Below are 20,821 nucleotides of genomic sequence, written 5' to 3'. Positions count from 1 at the left end.
GTTTCCACCAGATTTAACAGAAATCTGCTGGCTATAGAGGGCTTAGAAATGAAGTTTCAAAAATAAAATTAAAATTAAAATTACCTGCAATTTCATTACCTAGAGCAGGGCTGGGGAAAGAGAAAAGGATTTATTATTTATGGTGTTTATACCCACCTCCGGTCGGCTGAACTTCATCCCTTGGGACAGAGCCCATCTGGCAAATCCCTCCTCTCCAGGGCACACCTTTAAGTACTTTAATAATAACTAACCTTTACTGAGTTCCAGACGAACTCATCTTATTCTCCTGACACCTGTAGGAGACGCCTCAGTTTACAGAGGGAGAAATTGAGGCTCAGAGAGGTCAGGTCACTTCCCCATGGCTGCACAGCCAGGAAGGGGCAGGGACAGAGGTTTGAATCCATCTGGTGCAGGCTCGCAGACCCCTGTCCTCCAGGTAAGACACACACCAGACCTTTCCTTCCCCTTGCAAGAGGCAGATTCCAGGCCACCAAGCGGCTCAGATGCTCCTCCATTCATTCTTTCTCACATTCGTTCATTCAGCAAGTCGCCTGACGTTCGGGAGCTCAGGCTGGGTGCCGGACCCAGGCTGACTGCTGTCCCCTACACCTCCTGTCCCCACCTGCCACACTCTGAGGACTCTGCCTCGAGAACCCAAACTCCATTTATTACAAAAGACTGAGTTTAGCACATTGTCAACAGCTCTACCTCACCCCCAAGGTTCAGAGAGGCAGTCTGGGTCGCGGCCCCCACAGCCCTCTTTGACACCCCCTTGCCCCTGCACGAAGGTCCTGGGTGGACAAGAGTGCTGAGACTGGGTCCTGGAGTGGTCCCGTGTTTGCAGACCAAACGGATCCAAGGACCCCACACACATATGTGAAATACACACGGATAATGTATACACGGGCTGTGGCTTCCCCTCCATGGGGTGTTCTGGATGGGACCCTCGGCACCCTCCCTGGGAGAGGACGACATCTGCCACAGCAGGGAGCACAGCTGGGCAGCTGTGTCAGCTGGAGCCGACGGTCAGCCTGGGCACCCAGGGGCCTGTGGCCACAGGCAGGTCCTGTCTGGCCCTGGGAGCTCTAGGCCACCTGGATCTGCAAGTCCTCGTCCTCATCCAGGTCGCTGGCTCCGTCCCCGGCCTCCTCGGTGCCAAAGCGAGCACTTCGGATCTTCCCGAAGAGGGGGGCGCTCTGCTGCTGCCTGCGGAGCCTGTGGGCCGGGTGACAGGAGGGTCGGGGACAGTCAGTTGATCGTGGGTGCTGCAAACAGCTTGGCCCTTCCCTAGCATGTCCCTGCCGCTAGGCACCTGCTGGGGCCTTTTCCCTCCAGTTCCTCATGTCACTGCATCTTTCCAGAAGTCACTGGGATGACGGAGGTACTACCCTCACTTGACAGACAAAGAGACTGAGACACTAAGAGGTCAAGTAATGTGCCTATCCCCCAGACAGCAGGGAGCGAGGCTGGGCTCTGCAGCAGGCTGAAGCCGGAGAGGTGAAGCAGCCCCTTAAGGTCACCGTGCTAGGATTCGAACCCACACCAGGCTCCAAAGACCACAGGGAGAAAGTTGGAGGTGGAAGAGTCGGTGGTCTCCTTTACCCTCCAAGACAATGACAAAGGGCTCTGCCCTAGCTCTTCCCCACTCTGAAATTCCTAAAGCCCCAGTTTACGAGGGCTGGTGGAGGAAATGCCCATCCCCCCAGCCGAGTGGCCGCCTTGGCTCCATCTTACTGGAAGGCATGAATTATTAACACGGCAGGGAGGGGCCCAGGCGGGGGCCTCCATTACTGCGCAGTGATTTAGTGAGCTGTCCCCGGAACATTAAAGCACAAAAAGTTGGAAAATAAAACGAGGCAGCGGTCCTGGGCAGCCCTACCCTCCCCGTTGGAAGCACTCAAGAGGCTGGGCACAGCCTGCCTGCCCATTTTGGAATGAACGGGGCCGAAGGACGTGGCCAAACAACACTGCGGTAAAGCCTGGGGCTCGGTGGTCCCTGGGGGTGGGGGGTGGGGGGACAGAGCAGGCAGTGCTGGTTGGACATGAACTGTGACCTGTCATGCCTGGGCCCTGTGCAGCATGTTATGGGCAGCACACCAGGTAGATGGGGAAACTGAGGCCAGGCTGGCTATGTCACATATCTGTGAGGCCTGACTCCGTGGCCTGTATTCCGAGCCACAGAAACTCAGCATGTGGCAGCACGCAGTATAGGCTCTGTAAAGCATGGCACTGATGGCCGGGGGGTTGGGAGCGATCTGGCCGGACCCCCCATCCCAGCAGTGTGGCCGTGGACACACCCTCCCTCTTAGGCCGCCTTAGTTTCCTTCTCTGCCAAGCTTCCTAGAAAAAATATCTTCCACTTCCCTTCTCTTGTAGAAGCGTGATTCTTGGTGGCATAACGTGGGACCCAAATAGAAGACCCCTCCTCCTTCAGCCCCCAGCAACCCCCTAGGGGGAGTAGCAGCAGCAACAGCTGACAGTTCTTCAGCACTTACAACACGAGCTCCCTGAATTCTCACAACAAGCCAGGGTTAAGAAGTGTTATCATCCCCACCTTACAGAGGAGGAAATGGACACAGAGAGGCCAAGCGAGTGATCCAAGACCACACGGGCCACTTCCACAGCTACTAAGCACAGATTCCCACCCACCTGGCTACAGAGCCCCGTCCCTCTATCCTCTGACATCACCAGAAACTGCGGAGTAAGAGCCTGGCACAGGCCTGGCACAGGAAGTCAGCACAGTGGTCCTGATACTCTTGGCTGGTGGGGCGTGTGTGGAGTAAGGAGGGCCTTGGACTTGGCTCTCTGTCACTGTATGGGCCTAGGGAGAGTGTTGGGAGAAGGGCACCTTGAAGTATTGGGATGGGTGGTCAGGAAAGGGAGGGAGAGTGTGATGGGTGGGTGGGTCCCGTGGGTGTGTCCCCCACAGACCCTACGGGCCATCCTCACGAAGGCTGCAGCTGATGGCTTGGGCACACCATTAGGGATGGGGCTCCTCCATGCTTCCCTGCCTTCCCATTGCTCAGATCCCAGCTGGCCTGGGGTCACCGCAGCCCAGGGATCCTGGGGGCTGCTTGTTCTTCCTATCCATGACTCCCCAGACCCTTGGGCCCTGCCTGCTGCCCCACCTTGGGCCTGGCCTCTGGCCCTCCTTCCTCCCCTCTCACCACCCACCCACCTGCCGGCCAGCCAGTTGCACGCACATGATTCCAGGGCCCCCAGCTGGTCTCACTTCCTGCACTCCCTTGTCCCTGCTTTCCTGTCCCTGGCCCTTCCTGCCTGGAGGGGACAGGATTCTGGCCCCAGGGGCCCCAGATCTCTTCCTCTGCTGCCTTCCCCTCTAGCCTGGGCTGGGAGGAAGTCTCTCCTTGGCTGGCTTCTGTGTCCTGACTGGGACTAACCCTCAACCCCCTGGAGAGGGCGGCACGCCCACCTGGACTGCAGATGCTCCAGCTGCACTTGTAGGTTCTCGCTCTGCTCCGTCTGCTCGTCCAGCGACCGCTGCAGCTTCCGGGCCTGGTTGTGGGCCTCGTCCAGCTGGCAGGGGAGCAGGGCCAAGAGCGCGAAGGTCACCTTGAGTCAGCCTGGCCGGCCATCTACCCGGGACCGGCCACTCCTGCCATCCTCTGCCTTTCCCAAGAGAAGTCCCTAACTGTCCTTTGAGGCCAAGACCAAGGCCCACCTCCTCCAAGGTAGCATGCCTTTGCTCCTCCCCATTCCCTGCTGCCCCTGCCTTCCAAATTTACCCATTCTCCCATCCACCCAATCATCTACCCACCCATCCATCCACCAACCTATCCACTCATCCATCTACACATCTATCCGCCCATCCAACCAGCTATCTACCCATCCACCCACCCAACCAGCCACCGGATCTATCCATCTATCCACCCACCCACCCACCTGTCCAGTCACCCACCCATCCACCCATCAATCCACCCACCCAACCATCCACCCATCTACCCACCCATCCACCTAGTCACCCACCCAACCACCCATCTAGTCACCCACCCATCCTATCCATCCACCTATCCAACTTCCCATCCAGTCACCCACCCTACCACCCAACCAATCATCCACCCTCTAACCCCTCAACCACACCTCCACCCACCCACCCACCTATTCAGTCACCTACCTATCCACCCATCAATCCACCCACCCACCCATTCAGTCACCCACCAATCCATCTACCCTTTCACCCATCCATCCAATCACCTACTCATCCACTTACCTATCCACCCATCCATCCACTCATCTACACACCTGTCCAATCATCCACCCAACCACCTATCCAGTCACCTACCCCTCTACCCACCTAGTCACCCATCCATCCAATCACCTGTCCATCCAGCCACCCTCCACCCACCTACCCAGTCACCTACCCATCCATCCATCCATCCATCCATCCATCCATCCAGTCATCCCCCCATCTACCCATCCAGTCACCCACCTATCCATCTACCCACCCATCTATCCATCAATCTATCTACCCACCTACCCCTCCATCTATCCACCCACCCACCTGTCCAATCACCTACCCATCCACCCATCCATCCAATCCCCTATCAGACATCTCTTGTGACATCTCATCCATCCTCCTTCCCTCCGTCTCGTCCTCCGGTCCCCATCCACTGGCTCCTCTATTCTTTCACATATCCATTCGTCCATCCGTGGAATTACTTTGCTGTTCCATTTCCACGTCTACGTGCTACACAGACCACCTGCATGTCCACCACTTGTCTATCCATTAACCTATTCAGTTGCTCGTCCCTCCCACCTGTCCATTCTTCCCAAGCACCTATCCACCGACCACCGGACGACTGCAGAGGGACCCAAGAAGGCCGTGCAGCCCCCTCCTCCGCCGCTGAGGTCTGAGGCTGCCCTGCGGGCCCCACAGGGGCTTCACCTCGTCCTCAGCCTGGGCCAGCTCCTTCTTGAGCTCCTCCACCCGCAGCCGTAGCTTCTTCACCTCCGCCTCGTGCTGCTCCACCCGTCGGTTGGCGTGTGCCAACTCGGCCACCTTCTCCTGAAACTGCTTCTTCAGCTTGCCATGCACATGCTTCAGGTCGGCCAGCTCCTGCGAGGGAGCATGTGGGGTCACAGGGCGCCCATCGGCTCCCGGCGTGAAAGCACGGGTGCGGGGCATGGCCCTGGGGGACGCCCGGGGGGAGCGGCTTCTGGGGCCATGGCTGCCTCTGTCCTCCCCCACCACCGCCCCCTGTGGGCAGGAGCTCAACACACAGTAGGTGCTCTGACCTGGCCTTGGCTGAACTGCCCCCTACCCCACCTTGTTCTTCTCGAAGAGCGCAGCCTGGCTGGCCCGCAGGTCACAGTCCAGGGCGCTGGCTGTCTGCCTCCGCCGCCGGGCCAGCGCCTCCTCCAGGTCCCCGACCTGCGCCCGCAGCTTCTTGTTCTCACGCTCCAGGCCCAGCTTCTCAGTCTCCAGCCGCTCCCGGCGACCCCACTCGGCCGCGTTCTCCGCCTGCAGCCGCTCCATCTACCACAGGGCAGGACAGGGTCAGGTCTCCAGGGGGAGAGGGGGCAGAAAGGCCTGAGCTGCGTGCTCCCCGTCCCCACCTCCCCCTCCAGAGCCATTTTTGGCTCCAGGAAGCTGATCCAGCTGCGGCAGCTATAATTAACCTGGGCTGATTTCACGGCGTGCAGGATGTGAGGGTACGCTTCTGGTCTCTGTGTAGGAGAAAGGCCTGCCGCCCCCCGCAGACCGCACTACCTTCCGGGTGTGGCTGGTTCCTGCCTCAGCGCACAGACCTCCTCCTTTTCCCTCTTAGAGGAGTGGTTAGCTGATGGAGGCCAGGCCCCTGCCTCCCCCCAATGCCCCCCGGCCAGCCCCAAGCCCTCCCAGGTCCCGCAGGCGGCCTCACCTCACCCCTCAGCTCTGCCATCTTCCTGTCCATGCTGGACCGCGCACCTAACTCGTCCTCCAGGTCTTCGGACATGCGACCCAGCTCGTCCTGGTGGGCCTCCTTCAGGATGCTGAGCTGCAGGACACAGTGCAGCCCGGTTCCGTGAGAACCAACTGGGTATATCCCAGAACCGGTGCCGGGGCAGGAGTGCTCAGCAAGGAGCCTGACGTGGAGTCCCGATGTGCCCCCCAGTAACCAGAACAGAGCCTGAATCTGACTGCTGGTGCTGCTTCTGGCATTTCACACCTCCTACCTCATGGCCATCTAGCCTCCCAGCATCCACTTGGGGCCTCTGTCACCCCACCTTCCACAACAGTAGCTCAGAATGAGCGCTTTAAAAAAGATAAATCCAACCACACCCCCATCCCTGGGTGCCTTTGGATAAGGCCCGACTCCTTTCTATGGTCTCACAGTATAGTTGGACCCTTGCCCATCTCTCCTCTTAGTTCACTGTGCTCTAGGCTCGAGTCCTCAAACACACCAAGTTCCTATCCACCACTGGACCTTTGCACATACAGTTCTCTCTTCCTGGTACACTCTTTCCAAGTTGTTTTACAGGATTGACTTAGGCTTTGGCCTAAATGCCCCTTCCTAAAGGAAGGCCTCTCTCCTCCTCCCTGACTACAAGGGGTGTTTCCTTTACTCTTGGTCCCACTCCCGCAACTAGCGTGTGCGCACAGGAGGACAGAGCTGTCCACCTTTGTATCTCCATATGGCCTTGGCACTGGGTAGCCCTGGGAACTGACTGAAAGCACTCTATCTGAGCAGGTCTGCATGTGGGTGCGGGCCTGGCCACACGAGGATTGCCTGGGGTGACTGTGGCATGGCACGGATGTCCTGTCGTATAGCAGGAAAAACAACAAACTATCACTGTGTGCGATGACACGAGTAAGCTCAAATCCGCAACACTGAGGGAGAGCAGCCAGTTATGAAAGAGAATCTTGACATCTACCTGCTAAACGGGACATTCACGTTCTATTCACTTCTCCACAAAGCATTCCACTTCCTAACTTGAAAAGATTAAAAAGGCAGATTCCCGGGGGCGCCTGGGTGGCTCAGTGGGTTAGGCCACTGCCTTCGGCTCAGGTCATGGTCTCGGGGTCCTGGGATCGAGTCCCGCATCGGGCTCTCTGCTCAGGAGGGAGCCTGCTTCCTTCTCTCTCTCTCTGCCTGCCTCTCAGTGTACTTGTGGTTTCTCTCTGTCAAATGAATGAATAAAATCTTAAAAAAAAAAAAAAAAAAAAAAAAAAAAAAAAAAAAAGGCAGATTCCCGGACCCATCCCCCAAAAGATGCTGCTTCTGGAGAGTGAGGGTTTTAGGATTTTTCCTGAGAGAGTCTACCATGAGACAGTCTGGGTTGCTTCCAGGGCAGTTTCAGGCTCTGAGGTCTGGGGGAATCTTTGCTCCCTCTAGAAATGCAGCCTGTCCCGCAGACTTTCTCTGGGTGGCTGCGCCCCCTGGTGGCCACAGAGGGCCCGCACAGGAGGCAGGACCTCCGTCTGCCCTGAGCCCCCGAACTGCAGTGGTGGGATCTCCTCTCCGCCAGGTGGACCTTCAGTTTTGTCATTTATAAAATGGGGACCTCAGGGTCTAGCTTCCTTGACTCCCTGAAGCATCATTGAGATGGAGCAACACTAGACCTCATGAATCCTACCCTTCAGCGTGGACTATGAAGCCCACTGAAGTCTGGCTCCCTCGGAACCTCATCTTTCACCTACTTCCCTCCAGCCACACTGCCCTCTGCTTCCTGCACATACTAGGCTTACTCCGAACTCAGGACCTTTGCATGCGCTGTGCCTTCTGCCAGGAACTCTGATCCCATATCCTCTCAAGGATGACTTCTTTAGATCTTGCCTCAAATATCACCTTCTGAGAGGCCATTTTTCTTTTTTTAAATTTTAACTTATTTACTTACTACTTTCATATTTTATTTTCTCAGAAATGTCATTCTTGACCCACCACCCCATGTCTCTTATTCTGTCTGACACCTTCCTAGCTTATGAATTTCTCTGCCTGGTTACTGCTGGTAAGCCCCGTGCCTCACCCACTGCTCCCACAAGATGCGCTCCTGGAGACAGGACAGGGACACCGCCTGCCCCAGCACTCAGAACAGCGGACGGCGCGTGGCCAGAGCTTGACGAGGAATGACTGAACTCCCTCCTTTCTCCCACTCCCACTGCTGAAAGTCCGCAGGGCGATGCTGCTTCCTCTAGGAAAATCACCGTCTCTAGCACTCACCTGCTTGAGAATTTCCTGCTTGGTCTTGTTCAGTTCCTCATACTTGATCTTCCACTGGCTCAGCTCCCCCTCCAGCTTCTCAATGTTCCTGCTCAGCGCCAGTTTATCCCTGGAGAGAGGAGGAGAGGTAGACATGGGGGTGAGCCCACTGAGGGTCTCTGCTGAGAGTCCTCCCGCGCGGCCTATGCCTGGGGAACCAGTGTCTGAAGTCCTTGGCTCGGCAATCAAGGCCCTGGAACCCCACATTGTGGAAGGCACCCCAATTTTGCATTCCTTTGGGAGCTGGACTCCCCACCCCCTGCACAACTGCAGGTGTCCAGGGAAGTATGTCCAGGGTGTTCAGGGATGTGGGAAGGTGACCAGGACTCCAGGGCATTGGCTGTGCCTGGCCAAGAATCTCATGTTCAACTGCCAAATAGGACCTCTGTTTCTGTTTTGTGTACTGGGGTTGCCTGTAAGGCTTAGTTTGAACACATGGTTCTGGGGTCAGAAAAGCTGGAAAACGCTGTCCAGTGGGTGTCAGATGGAGGGGTTCCCTCTTGTCATCATCACTGGGTGGAGGGTTCTCCTACGATCCTCACTCTACACTCTGCTCTGCGCAGGAATGAGATGCTGGCGGTAAACAGCATGGGGCCTGGCCCCAGCATACAGCAGGTGCTCAACGAAGAGCTGTACTTACCCTCACTCTTCAGCACGCTGTGCCTCATGCCCCCCCCCCCCCCAGCCTCCCTCTCGGGAGCCCTGACCTATCACGCCTCTAACACAGGCTTCTCAGAGGAGACAGGGCACCCTCTAGGAGGCGTTTCTGGAAACCCTGCATGACCGGCTCACTTGGTGGGCAGGGACAGGGGTGCCTACATCCTGCACTGAAGGCCCCAGGGCCATCCCACCCCTCCAGGGATGATTTTGCATCCTCTGTCAAGGGTGCCCAGTCAGACACCCCCGGGTGTGCAAACCATCTGAACGCAGACCTTCGCTCTGATTAACACGTGAACAGAAAGTATCTTTTGTACTCACAGCCCATCCCCAGGAACAGAATCACTGTATAAACTGAGGGAACAGTGTGCTTTGCTTGCTTCAGAACTTTCCCAAAGGCTGTTCCTCTCTCAGGAAATCTTGTCACCACGACAGTGCTGGCATATCGAGCGGCGGACCCTGCCTGCCTGCACCTGCTGTTTTTGTAGCTGTCCCGGGAGATGACTTAACTGAGCCCGTCCACACAAAACCTGACTTGGAGGATGGGCTATGGACATATTTACTGGGAGGGTTATCAACACTACCCCTCTCTGTAAGGGCTCCAGATTCTGACCACATCTGCCCCTTGGACACCATAGATTTCAACCGCATGGGTCCACTGACATGCTGATCATTTTGATAAAAATGGTACAGTACTGTATTTTCCTTTCTTTTTCTTAATGTTTTCTTTCCTCTAACTTCCTTCATTATAAGAACACAGCACGTGATACACAAGACATACAAAATACATGTTAGTCAACTGTTTATGTTAACGGTAAGGCTCTGGTCAACGAATTAAGTTTTGGGGGATCAAATTCAAGGAGTCAGATTTTCAACTGCATGGGGGTGTGTGTCAGTGCCTCTGAGCCCCACACTGTCCAAGGATCGACTACACTTCATTATTTCTTCTAGTGGAGCCAGGCCTGAGTGTGTCCACATCATAATATGTATATTTTATTACAAATTCCCCTCATTTCTGCTTTACATTTCAATTAGCGAAACAGGTTTTTTTTTGTTTTTTTTTTTTTTTTTTGCCCATCTTGCTTAGACAATTTTATGGTCTCACAGCTCTTGAGGCTAGAAGTCCAAGATCAAGGTGTCAGGAGGGTTGGCTCTGAGGCCCATGAGAAGGAACCTGTATGTAACCTGTCCCCTTGCTTCTGGGAGTTCGCGGTCCATCTCTGGTGTCCTTGACTTACAGAAGCATCTCCCGGTCTCTGCCTTCACACTAGCTACGCATTTAATTTCTGGACGGATAGGGAGTATTACAAAATGTTCCTTAGAATCAGGCCTTGCCTGGCCAAGGTCACCGGTGACCTCCACGTTCTAAATCCACTGGTCAGCACCTTGTCCTCGTCTTCCTGCTGCTCCCACCCTCCTCTGTGAAACAGGTGCTCCTGGTCTCCCTGACCCTTCTCAAACTTCCTTCTGTCTCTTCTGCCGCTGGGCTCGTCTTCCGACCTCTAAAGCCAGAGGGCTCCAGGGCTCCATCCTCTGACCTCCCTCACCCAGCTCATGGCTTTTGAAATCATTTATTCCCTGCCGAGTCTTGCATTTTTACCTCCAGCCCAGATCTGCCTCGTGAACTCCGGACTCATTCACGTACCCAGCTGCTGCCTCCTTGTCGTCTCAAATTCAACTAGTCCAAACCCGAATTCCCATCTGCAACCCCTCAACCTCCCTGACCCTTCTTCCCTGCTCTTCCCTTTGCCCAGGACGTGCTCCCTGCTCTGGGACGTGAGCTCCATGAAGCGGGGAGTGGGGAGGGTCGGGAGCACAGGTCTGACTCAGCAAATGCACGATATGTATGTTATTTGAATAAATAACTTGAATTGGTTAATAAATAAGGTTAATAAAACAAAACTGCTTTGTTCCAGTTAGAACACACTGCTCTGAAATTCTAGGCCTCAAGACTCAAGAGTGCCAGACACCTTCAGTGAGTTTCATGTTCTACAACACAGGCTTGCATTCTGTGATTGTGAAGGGGCCCGCCTCTGGGGCTCTGCCTCTCCACCGTGACTTACTCTCGCTCCTTGAGCAGCACCTTCTGGGACTCATCTAGCCGCAGCCGCAGGGCGGTCAACTTGGATGCATCCTCCTCAATGGTGGCTGTGTCCTCCCAGGGCAGCCGGCTGCGCTCCTGGCGGCCTGAGCTGCCCCGAGGGCCTCCAGTCCCCGCGCTGCGTGCCTCCCAGCAGCCCTCAGGCTCCTCTGGTCTGCTCTTCAGCAGGCTCTCCACTAGCTCCAGCTCCTGTAGGGACCAAGGTGGAGGAGTGGCTGTTGAACCCTCACCCTGTTGGCTGACCTCATGGCCTTTCCCAGACCCTGGGTCTGGGATCAGCTTGGTGGGTAACCTTGGACAAGTCACAGAGCCCTCTGGGTCCCACCCCTTCACCTCTTGGAACTGTACACAGAGTCAGCCACCACAGTTCCCTGATTCCTAGAAGATGGCCCTGGACACGTGGACACTGTCATTGGAAGCATGCAAGCACATGGTGGGACACTGATGTGAACGGATGTAGAAGCAGGGCCTCCTACGATGGATATGAACCAGATTCCCTCAGAAGGAATTCTAGCTCTAAGATTCCATTCTTCAGGTGCAAATACTAAGGCACCAGGAGATAAGTGACATAAAAGATGCATAGAAAGACAGCCCCTGTGGGCAGAACCAGCTCCCAGAATGGAAGCAGTGAGGGACTGTTAACTCAGTGTCAAGCTCCTGAGCTTCCCATTCTTCTTTGCCCCTCCAGCTTGCCCTGCTGCACCCAAGGCCTCCCTCTGAGCACAGACCTGAGACACATCCATGGCCTCTGTTCCAGCCTGGCTTCCCCCGTGACCTTTCTAGATGAGTCTAGGCCAGCTCCTGCCCTGTCAGGCCCTCAGTTTCCCTATCTAGATGGGGGCTTCGAATGCCACCTGGTCCAAAGCCTTATTTTATAAATGGGGACACAGAGAGGGAAGGGACTGGCTCTGGGCCACAGAACACACAGAAGTGGCTGGGCTGGAGAAATGAACTCAGACTGTAATGCCAAGGCTCCCCATGGTACGCGTCACCTCCTGGAGTGAGACTGACAACCGCAGCAAGCACAGGGCAGGAGCAGCAAAGTAAGGCTGGTTGACAGGGGCTGTCCTCTGCCCCAAATAAGAGCAATGAAGGAACGCCACCTGGCCGACCCAGGGAAGTGGGGGCTTCAGCCACTGTAGGCAGCAGTGCCCACTCTAGCCTACAGGGGTGCCAGGGGCTGCTCAAGGGAGGGGAAGGGGCAGCCAAGAATCTTAGCTGGAAGAGCTGGACTTTCTGGGGATGGAGCCCGGGAGGCCTCCCGAGCCTGGACTCGGCTCCTAGAAGGTCTGCTGGGTCAGGAGATGCTGCCCTCCACAGCCACCGTTCACGCTCTGGCCACGCTGATGATTGCCGCAGACTCTGGAGGTCACATGGGTTAACTACCCAGCACTCCAGTCACCAGCGGGGGTACCCTGGTACTTAATCTCCCTGCACCTCAGTGTGCCCATCCACCAAGCAAACACCTCGGGATTGTGAGAACTGCACATGTCGAGCTTACTGCCATCTGCAGGAGCCCACAGAATGAGGGGAGCGGCCATGCCCCGCTTCTGGGCCTCTGCAGGTCTGGAACACCTGCTTGCACACTGCACGGCCAACTCCTCCACATCCTCCTAGCCTTGGCCGAGATGGGACCTCTTCCAGGAAAGCTTCCGTGAAGCCCCCTCCTCAAAGCCTGGTTCAAGGACCATCTCTGTGCTCCTAGTGCCCTGACAACCTCCCACCTCTTAGCTCTAACTGATGCAGGTTATAAATGTTTACCCCCTACACCCGCCTCTCCAAGCTGCCCCCACTCAAGTTGAAGGAAAGAACAGATTCCTCTCTGCTGCTAATAGATGAATACCAGGCACGAGCTTCCATCCCGCTCCTGCCGCAAACAGACGATTTTAAGGTTCTGTTGACTGCTCAGGTGTGGGAGTGGAAGGCCCACCAGATCCCCGCCTCTCCACTCTAGGGATCTCCGGAAGAATGCTGTCCTGAGGTCCCGAGGAACAGAGGCAGGTGCAGCTGAGTGAAACCTCCCAGGGGACTCAGCCCTTCCTATCCCCCTTTCTCAGTCCTGCCGCACCCCTTCCGAACCCCAGAGCCAAGGGCCCTGCCCACGAGCCCGCCCCCTCGCCAGACCCACAACACCGCGCACCTGGCTGCCCTGGGGCACTTCGGACCCGACGTCGCGCACGGGCTCCTGCTCCCTCTCGGGCTCGGGCTCCGGCCCGTCTGGTGTCCTGTCGGCGGCCCCCCGGGCACCCCGCAGCCGCGCCAGCTCGCGGCCCCGCGCCTCGCACTCGCCCTGCGCCTCCTGGCGTTCGCGCCGCGCGCCGGCCAGCTCCTTGGTGAGCGCGTCGAGGCGCTGGCGCAGCTGGCGCACCTCCTCCCGCGCGCGGTTGCGCTCGGCGCGCACCTTGCTCCACTTCTCGCGCCAGTTGGCCGTGCAGTCCGACCACCAGCGCATGGTCTTCTCCATCTGCGCCGCCCGCGCACGGGCCTCCTCCAGCTCCCGCAGCCGCAGCTCCTCGCGGCTCTCCCAGTCCCCGTCGGCCAACAGCGCGGGCGCCGGCGGCAGCGGCAGGGCAGGCGGTGGCCCCGGTGACGGCGTGCCGCTGGGCGGCGTGGGCGGCAGCGAGTCGGCCGGCCCCATGCGCTCCGGAGACGGGCTGCCTAGGATGGTCAGGAGGCTGCCCTTGGACAGCTGCGGGGATTCCGCCAGCCGGGGGCTGGGCCCGTGGCTCATGGTGCGGCCGAGCGGGCGGGCCCTGGGTTCCAACTCCGGGCGGACTCAGGGGCCCGACCGGGGATGCCTTCAGGACGAGATACCACTGGGCATGCTGACCACGGCTCTCCACTGCTCTCCTGGCCACTGGGTGGGGGAGGCCTCCTCCTCCTCCTCGCACCTGTGGGAGAACGCAACTGTTAGAAGGCTGTGGCCCCCATCTGTCCATACCGGTAAGATCAGCCATGGGAAGGGCAAAACAGGCAGCAGGAAGAGCATGGGCAAAAGCAGAGAAACGGTCTGCCCCAGGAAAGCCCCGGTGAGGCTGTAGTGGTGAGCGAGAGTGGGGCTGTAACAGCTTCCTCAGGGGCCTCCAGACACCCTCCTGCAGACCCTTCACCCTGCAGCCAAGACAGCTGATCTCAAACCCTGACCTGCTGTCCCTGACCTTCAAGTCCCACGTGATCCAGTGAATGGCTCCGGCTACTCCCACATCTCCACCCCAAGTGCAGCATGCTTGCACAATGGCACTGCTGCCTGGACTCCCCTCCCTACCTCTTCCTGCACTGGGCTCTCTTTTCAGCTTTAAAATGTATCTGAGTTGGGGCACCTGGGTGGCTCAGTGGGTTAGGACTCTGCCTTCAGCTCAGGTCATGATCTCAGGGTCCTGGGATAGAGCCAGGCAGCAGGGAGCCTGCTTCCCCTCTCTCTGCCTGCCTCTGCCTACTTGTGATCTCTCTCTAATAAATAAAATCTTTAAAAAAAATTTTAAAAAATGTATCTGAGTTATCACCTCCTCCTAGAAGTCCTCCAGGACCACCTCAGGCCAGCTGGCCTGCCCCGCCTGTGTCTCCATCACGAGTGTAACCAACCTCACCTACCATTTATCTGTGTCTCCTCCAGCTCCCCATCCTTACCCAAGGCTGTGAGTTTGCTGAGGGCTGGGGCTGACTCCTGGCCATCCCAGCATAGGATGCCAATGGCAATAACATTTGAGAAGGTCTGACTACAGGCCAGGGGCCATGGCCATGGTCTTCTGTGAACTATCTGACTTACTCCTCTCAATAGACTCAGGGGAAATGGCTCCCATTTATCGCAGAAGAAAAGGGAGGCTCAGAAAGGTTCAAGCCCAGATTTGATTCCAGGTACAGGGCGAGGTGTGTGGTGAGTGCGAGGCATGCTCTGGGGTTAGGATGGAAATAAGCCAGGGTCTAGATGGCAAGGGTGCAGTGTGGTGAGAGGTCCCACTGCTGGGCTCTGCTATTCTGGATCACATCACTTTAAAAGACATGAGATGCATGTCCTTCTCCTCTCTGTCCCCATCCCGTCACCCTCTCTCTCCATGGTGGTCTTGCACTGACCCCCACCAGCAGCCCCCGGACCTCCACCCCAATGGCCAGCTCTTCCTCTGCGGGGCACTGCTGGTGAGGCTCTCATCAGCACCACAGCCAAGGGCCTCAGCACTGGCTGCTCCCAACACAGCCCGGCCAACTGTCTCTGTCCCCTCTAACCATCTCCCACCTCCAACCACTCACTCTCAGCAGGTGATCTAATATCAGAGTTGACAGCAGAAAAATGGAAGCCATCAGATGGGGACACCCTCCAGGTCCTGCCTCCTCCTCCCTGCCTCTAGGAGGCGGAAAAGGCTCTCCCTCCCTCCAGCCCAGGCTGTGCTCCAGAAGCCCCCTGTGCCTCTAGAAGGATATTCCTCAGATAACTGAGACTCAGCCTGGTCAAACTGGAACTCCTCTCCATTCCTCCCACAACCACCTCCTCCTTCTGGATGCCCCCTCTGGGAGAAGAGCACCTCCTCACTCCTTCATGCTGTGGAGGATGATCTGGAATCTGCTTTCTTTCCACAACCCCCACCCTGCCACCTCCAAGTCCTGTCCGTCTGTCTGCCACACATCACAAGGAGCTAGCCACCTTCCTCCTACGTGGCCACTAGCCTGTCAAGCCACGACTATCACCTCCCATCTAGGCAACCATAGCCACTGCCTCCCTGCCCTAATTTCCCCCGCAAGCTGTGCCTTCTTCAAATCCATTCTGAACAGCAACAACCAGAGGGAGTTTTTACAAACACCAATCTGATTGTGCCAGGGGCCACACGCTTTGTTGTCAGCAATAGCTGGGACAACTTTCTAGTGTCAAGTCCAAGCTCACGTTCTCTAGGAGTCCACCTCCAAAATTTCAATCCCGAAAGCAGCCCCCTGATCCCACCACTTGTTCTCTGTCCCTCCTGCCCACTGCAGCCCTCTTCCCTCACCCAGCTCCCATTCCGTGGCCCTGATCTGGTCCTGGCCAATGCCTTTGGTGCCCCAGCCCCTCTCTTGTCCTCTTCTCTCCTGGCAATGCCAACCCAGGGCACCTCCCCAGCTCTATCTTGCCTTCCCCCATCCAAGCAGGAACGGTAGATTTTCCCACCATGTGGACAGGTGTCAGGACCGTTAGCATCTCAGCGTGTTCAGTGATTCTACTGCATTTCTCTAGTCTATTGGCTGTTTGTTCATTGTCTGCCTCCCTGCCAGGCATCAGTTCCAGGCTCAGCTCTGTCACCAACCTCATGTAAGCCACCTGCCCCTTTCTGGGCCTCAGTTTCTCCACCTGCAGAATGGGGCTGCGGTGAGGGTGAGGGAGACCAGTGCGCTTGATCAAGGGGTCCTTCAGATTCATGTGGATTCTAATGCAGTTCCCAGGCACCCCCTGCCCCCAGACTCATGTTTGGTAGGTGGGGGGTTGGGGATTTGCATTTTAGTAGTCCAAGCTGGAGATACCGAGTATTTGGTGATGCCTTGTTACCACCCAGAGTTTCATACATATAAACATGTATATAAACATACATATAAAAATGTATGTCTCAATGCCAACAACATCCACGGGGACAAAGTCACACACACAGACACGGCCATGTGGAGGGAGGTTCCACCTCCCTATATTCCGCTAACTCCCTGGCAGGCTGCACGCCCTCTGACTCAGTCTCCCCACCTGTGCGGTGAGGTGGCTGGCCCAGATACCATCTGCATTCACAGACATCATTGTTCACCCGTACACACGTGTAGACACACAGGCAGTCCCATGCAACGTGAATGCAGACACGCATGCCCTCCAGGATGGCCCCATGTGCCCACAGCTGTATGGCTGCAGAGACGCTCACCTCGGAACAGAGGGTCACAGATGCACCTGGAGACACATGCAGCCAACACACAGCAGGATACACACAGACATGCAGACACTCATCCCCAAGACAAATGCGGACACACACGAACACACATATGGGCACTCACACTCCTCCTCTCCCCGTTTTCCTGGCCCAGCTCCATGAGGAGAAGCTCTTGGAAAAGAAAAACAATGTGAGAGCCTGAGGGGGAGGGGAGGAGGCAGGAAATCCCAGTGCCAGCCCGGCGCCCGCCACAGCCGCACTGGTTATAGGGAGTGGGGGGAAGGTCCTCCAGGCTCTGTCTGTTGGGCCCTTCTGGCCACCCCTAAACGGAGAGGGTGGCAGGGATGGGGGCCAGTGCCATATCCTCGCTGTGTCCGGGAGCCACCAGGCCTGGCATGGGGCTCAGTGGCGTGGGGGCAGGCTCTGTCCAGGAATCTCCAGCCTGTCGTGCAAGGGGCAGGCAGGCGCCGCCCAGGCCCCTAATGGCTTCCAGGCGCCCACGCTAGAGGCAGGGGTGGGCTCCAGGCTCAGCTCCTGTTGTCCTTCCCAGCAGCCTGTCCCACTCCCTCCTGGGGGCTGGGGGAGGAAGGGGAGCAAGAGGGAAAGAGGAGCTCTGAACAGCCTTTCTGCCTTTCCTCCTGCAAGCCCAGGGTCCCCTGGAGGCTGTGTGTGTGCACACATTGGGGAAGGGGTGGGGGGTCCTAAAGCTGGTTTTCTTGAGAAGCCCACTGACCAGCACACCAGGATCCCTGCACCCTGTGTAGATTCAGGGCAGACAGACCCTGCCTAGCAACGCCTTCCCTCATCCCCCCTCCACCCCACTCCAATCCCACTCACATAACACAGCCCTGGGGAGACACTCACACATAGCCCTAGTAACCGATGCAGTTACTGAAAATCTTGCAACCCAGAAGCTCAGCTTACAGTTACAGAGCAGGCTCTGGCTGCCCTGTCCTGCCTGTCCCCTCCCCACCAGGCTCAGTACCTTCTTCCCATAGGGTATGTGTTTTTTGTGTGTGTGGGGTAGATTCCTCTAGGGTGTCACCACCCCCCAAAGAGCATATCAGGGAGGGACCAGCCACCACAGCCCTCAGAGAGCCTTCCCTGCCCCACCTGCCCCTCTCCTGCCTCCCACCAGCCAGACGGATCTATTCCTGCTTTAATCCTCACAGTTTCTGCTCATCCTGCTCCCCCAACTCAGAATGGCCCCCCTCCCCACTCTGGACTCTGATGAAACCCTCACCTGTCCTTCAAGCTCGGTTCTACCACCTCCAGGAAATGCCTTGATCTCCTCAGCTCCAACTGCTCCCCAGGGAGCACAGCCCTACAAACTGTCATGGCCAGATCTGGCTAGCTGCTCTCTCCTCTTGCAACACACGCCTCTCTGATCCAGATGAGACACTTGCGCTACCCACAGCTTCTAGGACAGGCCTTGGATACAGGATTTGCTTAAAGCTGGCTGGTGGGGTGGGCAACTGAAGGCTAAACCGTGACCTTGCATCCCCTTAGTTGGGCAGTCCTCCCAGTGGGACCCACTCTCACAGGCATCTTCATTGCCCCAGGCAGCTGTTGGTCCACTCCAGAACAGAAACTAGAATGTTTCCATCCCTTACTTGCCTCAGGGTAGGCTCTCACCCCCCTTGGTCACAGAAAGTGACCAGTGGATCCCGCTGCTTGTGAAACTGTTTAAGAAGGTCTCTCCCCGCTTCTTTCTCCATCAGCAAACTCCTACACATCCTTCAAGAACTTCTTCTGGGGAGCCTTCTCTGATTTCACACAGAGTATTCTGTATTCAGTATTCACACAGAGTATTAGTGTTCCCAAAACACTGGCACCTCCCTGTTCTTCAGTAGTAGTCACAAGAAATCTTGGTCTCTCTGGCTGTTAGCACAGGGTCCAGCATACAGCAGATGCTGCATCAATGCATTCTAGGCTGATAGATAGAAGATGGACGGTTAGGGGTCTTCTAGTGAAGACGGAAGACTGAACTATCCTTAAGGATAAGGAGTCATTTTGTGGCCATGCTCTGAAACAGACAAGTGTCTGAAACTGTCTGTGGCCAAGGTCAAAGGCAGAGGTCATTTTGTGGCCAGGTCAGGGATCAGTCCTCTTACCCGAGGTAGCCTAACTGGACAACTTTGTTTTTTCCTTAGCATGTTTAGATGATGGTCAATATCCAGTGAGAGAAGTGAGCAAAGCTGAAGTCTGGATCTGGGCCAGCTGAGGGGCCTGGGGGCTGCCAGGTGGCCCAACTCTTCCCTCAAACTCAGAACACTCCTCCGTCTTTCCAGAACCTTTCAGGTGGCGCTCTGGAGCTGCCCATGGCCACAGGCCTGGCTGTGGGCAGGGAGCAGAGCCCAGCAGGAAACCGCAGAGGACAGCCTGATTGGATAAATGCAGGGTCCAAGGCTGGTCAGCCCACAGACTGTGGGCACCTGTTCCTCGGACCTGCTGCCTGGGCTCCAGCCACTGGATCACCAGGAGGGACTGAGAGGAGTGAGGGAGGTAAGCGGGGCCTGCAGGCTGGACCTGAGCCCCAGGGTAGGCACCTCTGGCCTGTCCCAGGAATCCCCATCTCTGACCAAGGAGCCACTCGGATCTCAATGTGATCTAGATGTCCTAGATCACACTGAGAACTCCTTTCTTTATAGCCAGCCAGCTTAGGCCCAGAGGAGTGACTACTTGCCTACAAAGGGGACCAGCAGCAACGTGGGGGTGACTTGGGGGTTAGGGCTGGAGTGCTGGGATTGGCTGCTTCCACTCCTGGGATATGTCTACCAGAGGGCATGAATTCCCCTGGGAACACTTACAGGATGGGGGTCCTCGGGCATCAGGCCAAGTGGCCAGGCATAGCTGGTATGGGAGAGAGTGAGTGTGTCTTTCATGGGGGCCAGCCGGCCTCTCAGCCACTCCTTCAACTATTCTCCCTGGTAGAAGGGACATCCCACCAGACCCCGGCTCTGCCACTGATAGGCTGCGTGATCATGGGCAACTTTCTGCCCTAGCTGGGACTGTTTCCTTGCCTGTACCGTGAGGAGAAGAACAAACAAGATTCCTAAAAGCTCTGTCCAACAAGTGGGCAGACCCTGCGCCAACCTGAACCAACCTGAACCAACCCAACCCCCATCTAGGTCTGTACAACCCACCCTTAAGATACAGAAACCAGAGCCGGGGAGGAGAACGAGCTTGCCAGCTATCACCCACCCGCACCATCAGAACGGTGAGGCAACTGAGGCCCACTCCAGTCTCCTCGCACTGGGCCATCGCTCTAACTGCCCCAACTCCTTCCAGAAATTCGCTTTCTGCCCTCCCACGCCACAAACCGCGTCTGCGCTCACTTCCTTGCCCCCTCACCAGCCTCCCCAGTCCGGCAAAGACGCCCCGCTCCCTCTAGCGGCTGGCGGAGGGCAGAGGGGGGCTGTCGACCCCGTGAGGCGCGGTCCCGCCCACCTCGCCGTGCGGCTCCCATTGGCGGCCCCCATTGGCGGCAACGCCGTGCTCCCATTGGATAGTGCGCCCGTCCATCCCGCACTCGCCATGGTGACCACGTTGGGTCCCCCGGGAGAGTTCCAAATTCCGCCCCCGCCCGCCGCCCCCCTCCCGTCCCGTCCCGGCCCGCAGCCTTCCGTAGGAGGCCCTGCCCCCCCTCACCAGCCCCCGCAGCCCCTCCACACCCGAGGTCCAGGGTCCCGGGAGGTGGGGGGAGCCCAGGCAGGGGGCTAGGAAGTTCTGCTCGGAGTTTGGGGGTTGCTGCGGACGCTGAGCCCCTCTCCTCCAGCACGCCCCCAACTTAACCCCTTCCCTCCCGCGGAAGGTTCGCTGTCTGGAGGGAGTTCCCGGGACACAGCGGCTTGCCGCCCCCTGCACTGCCGCCCTCGCTCACCTCGGCCGGGGACCCGCGGGCTCCGGATGTCCGACCCGCTGCGGCTGGGCGGAGCGGGCACGGGGCTTGCTGCGGCCGCCGCCTGGAGGGCCGAGGGAGGGCCGTCGAG

At 57.3% G+C, this 20,821-nt stretch overlaps 1 protein-coding gene across 1 annotated transcript; it reads right to left on the bottom strand.

Moving 5' to 3' along the window:
* Positions 1 to 222: 222 nt before the first annotated feature.
* On the bottom strand, positions 223 to 20,816 carry CCDC102A (coiled-coil domain containing 102A). The gene is made up of 9 exons (XM_059153239.1): positions 20,713 to 20,816; positions 13,100 to 13,850; positions 10,922 to 11,148; positions 8,163 to 8,271; positions 5,883 to 5,999; positions 5,288 to 5,497; positions 4,907 to 5,077; positions 3,434 to 3,537; positions 223 to 1,215 (listed from the first exon to the last, which is right to left on the bottom strand). The coding sequence occupies exons 2-9, from the start codon at positions 13,688 to 13,690 to the stop codon at positions 1,086 to 1,088; spliced, it is 1,659 nt and encodes a 552-aa protein (XP_059009222.1). The 5' UTR covers positions 13,691 to 13,850; positions 20,713 to 20,816; the 3' UTR covers positions 223 to 1,085.
* Between the last annotated feature and the right edge of the window lie 5 nt (positions 20,817 to 20,821).

This window comes from Mustela lutreola, chromosome 16 (genome assembly GCF_030435805.1).
Source record: "Mustela lutreola isolate mMusLut2 chromosome 16, mMusLut2.pri, whole genome shotgun sequence".
Taxonomy (NCBI): Eukaryota; Metazoa; Chordata; class Mammalia; order Carnivora; family Mustelidae; genus Mustela; species Mustela lutreola.
Note: the sequence above shows the minus strand (reverse complement) of the source record. Positions and strands in the feature narration are given on the sequence as shown.

Excerpts from the sequence above, each read along its gene's own strand:
- CCDC102A (XM_059153239.1), bottom strand. The coding sequence starts at position 13,690 with ATGAGCCACGGGCCCAGCCCCCGGCTGGCGGAATCCCCGCAGCTGTCC. Across the intron at positions 6,000-8,162 it reads AGCAGGAAATTCTCAAGCAG|CTCAGCATCCTGAAGGAGGC; the intron begins GTGAGTGCTAGA and ends TGTGTCCTGCAG. Across the intron at positions 1,216-3,433 it reads CTGGAGCATCTGCAGTCCAG|GCTCCGCAGGCAGCAGCAGA; the intron begins GTGGGCGTGCCG and ends CCCGGCCCACAG.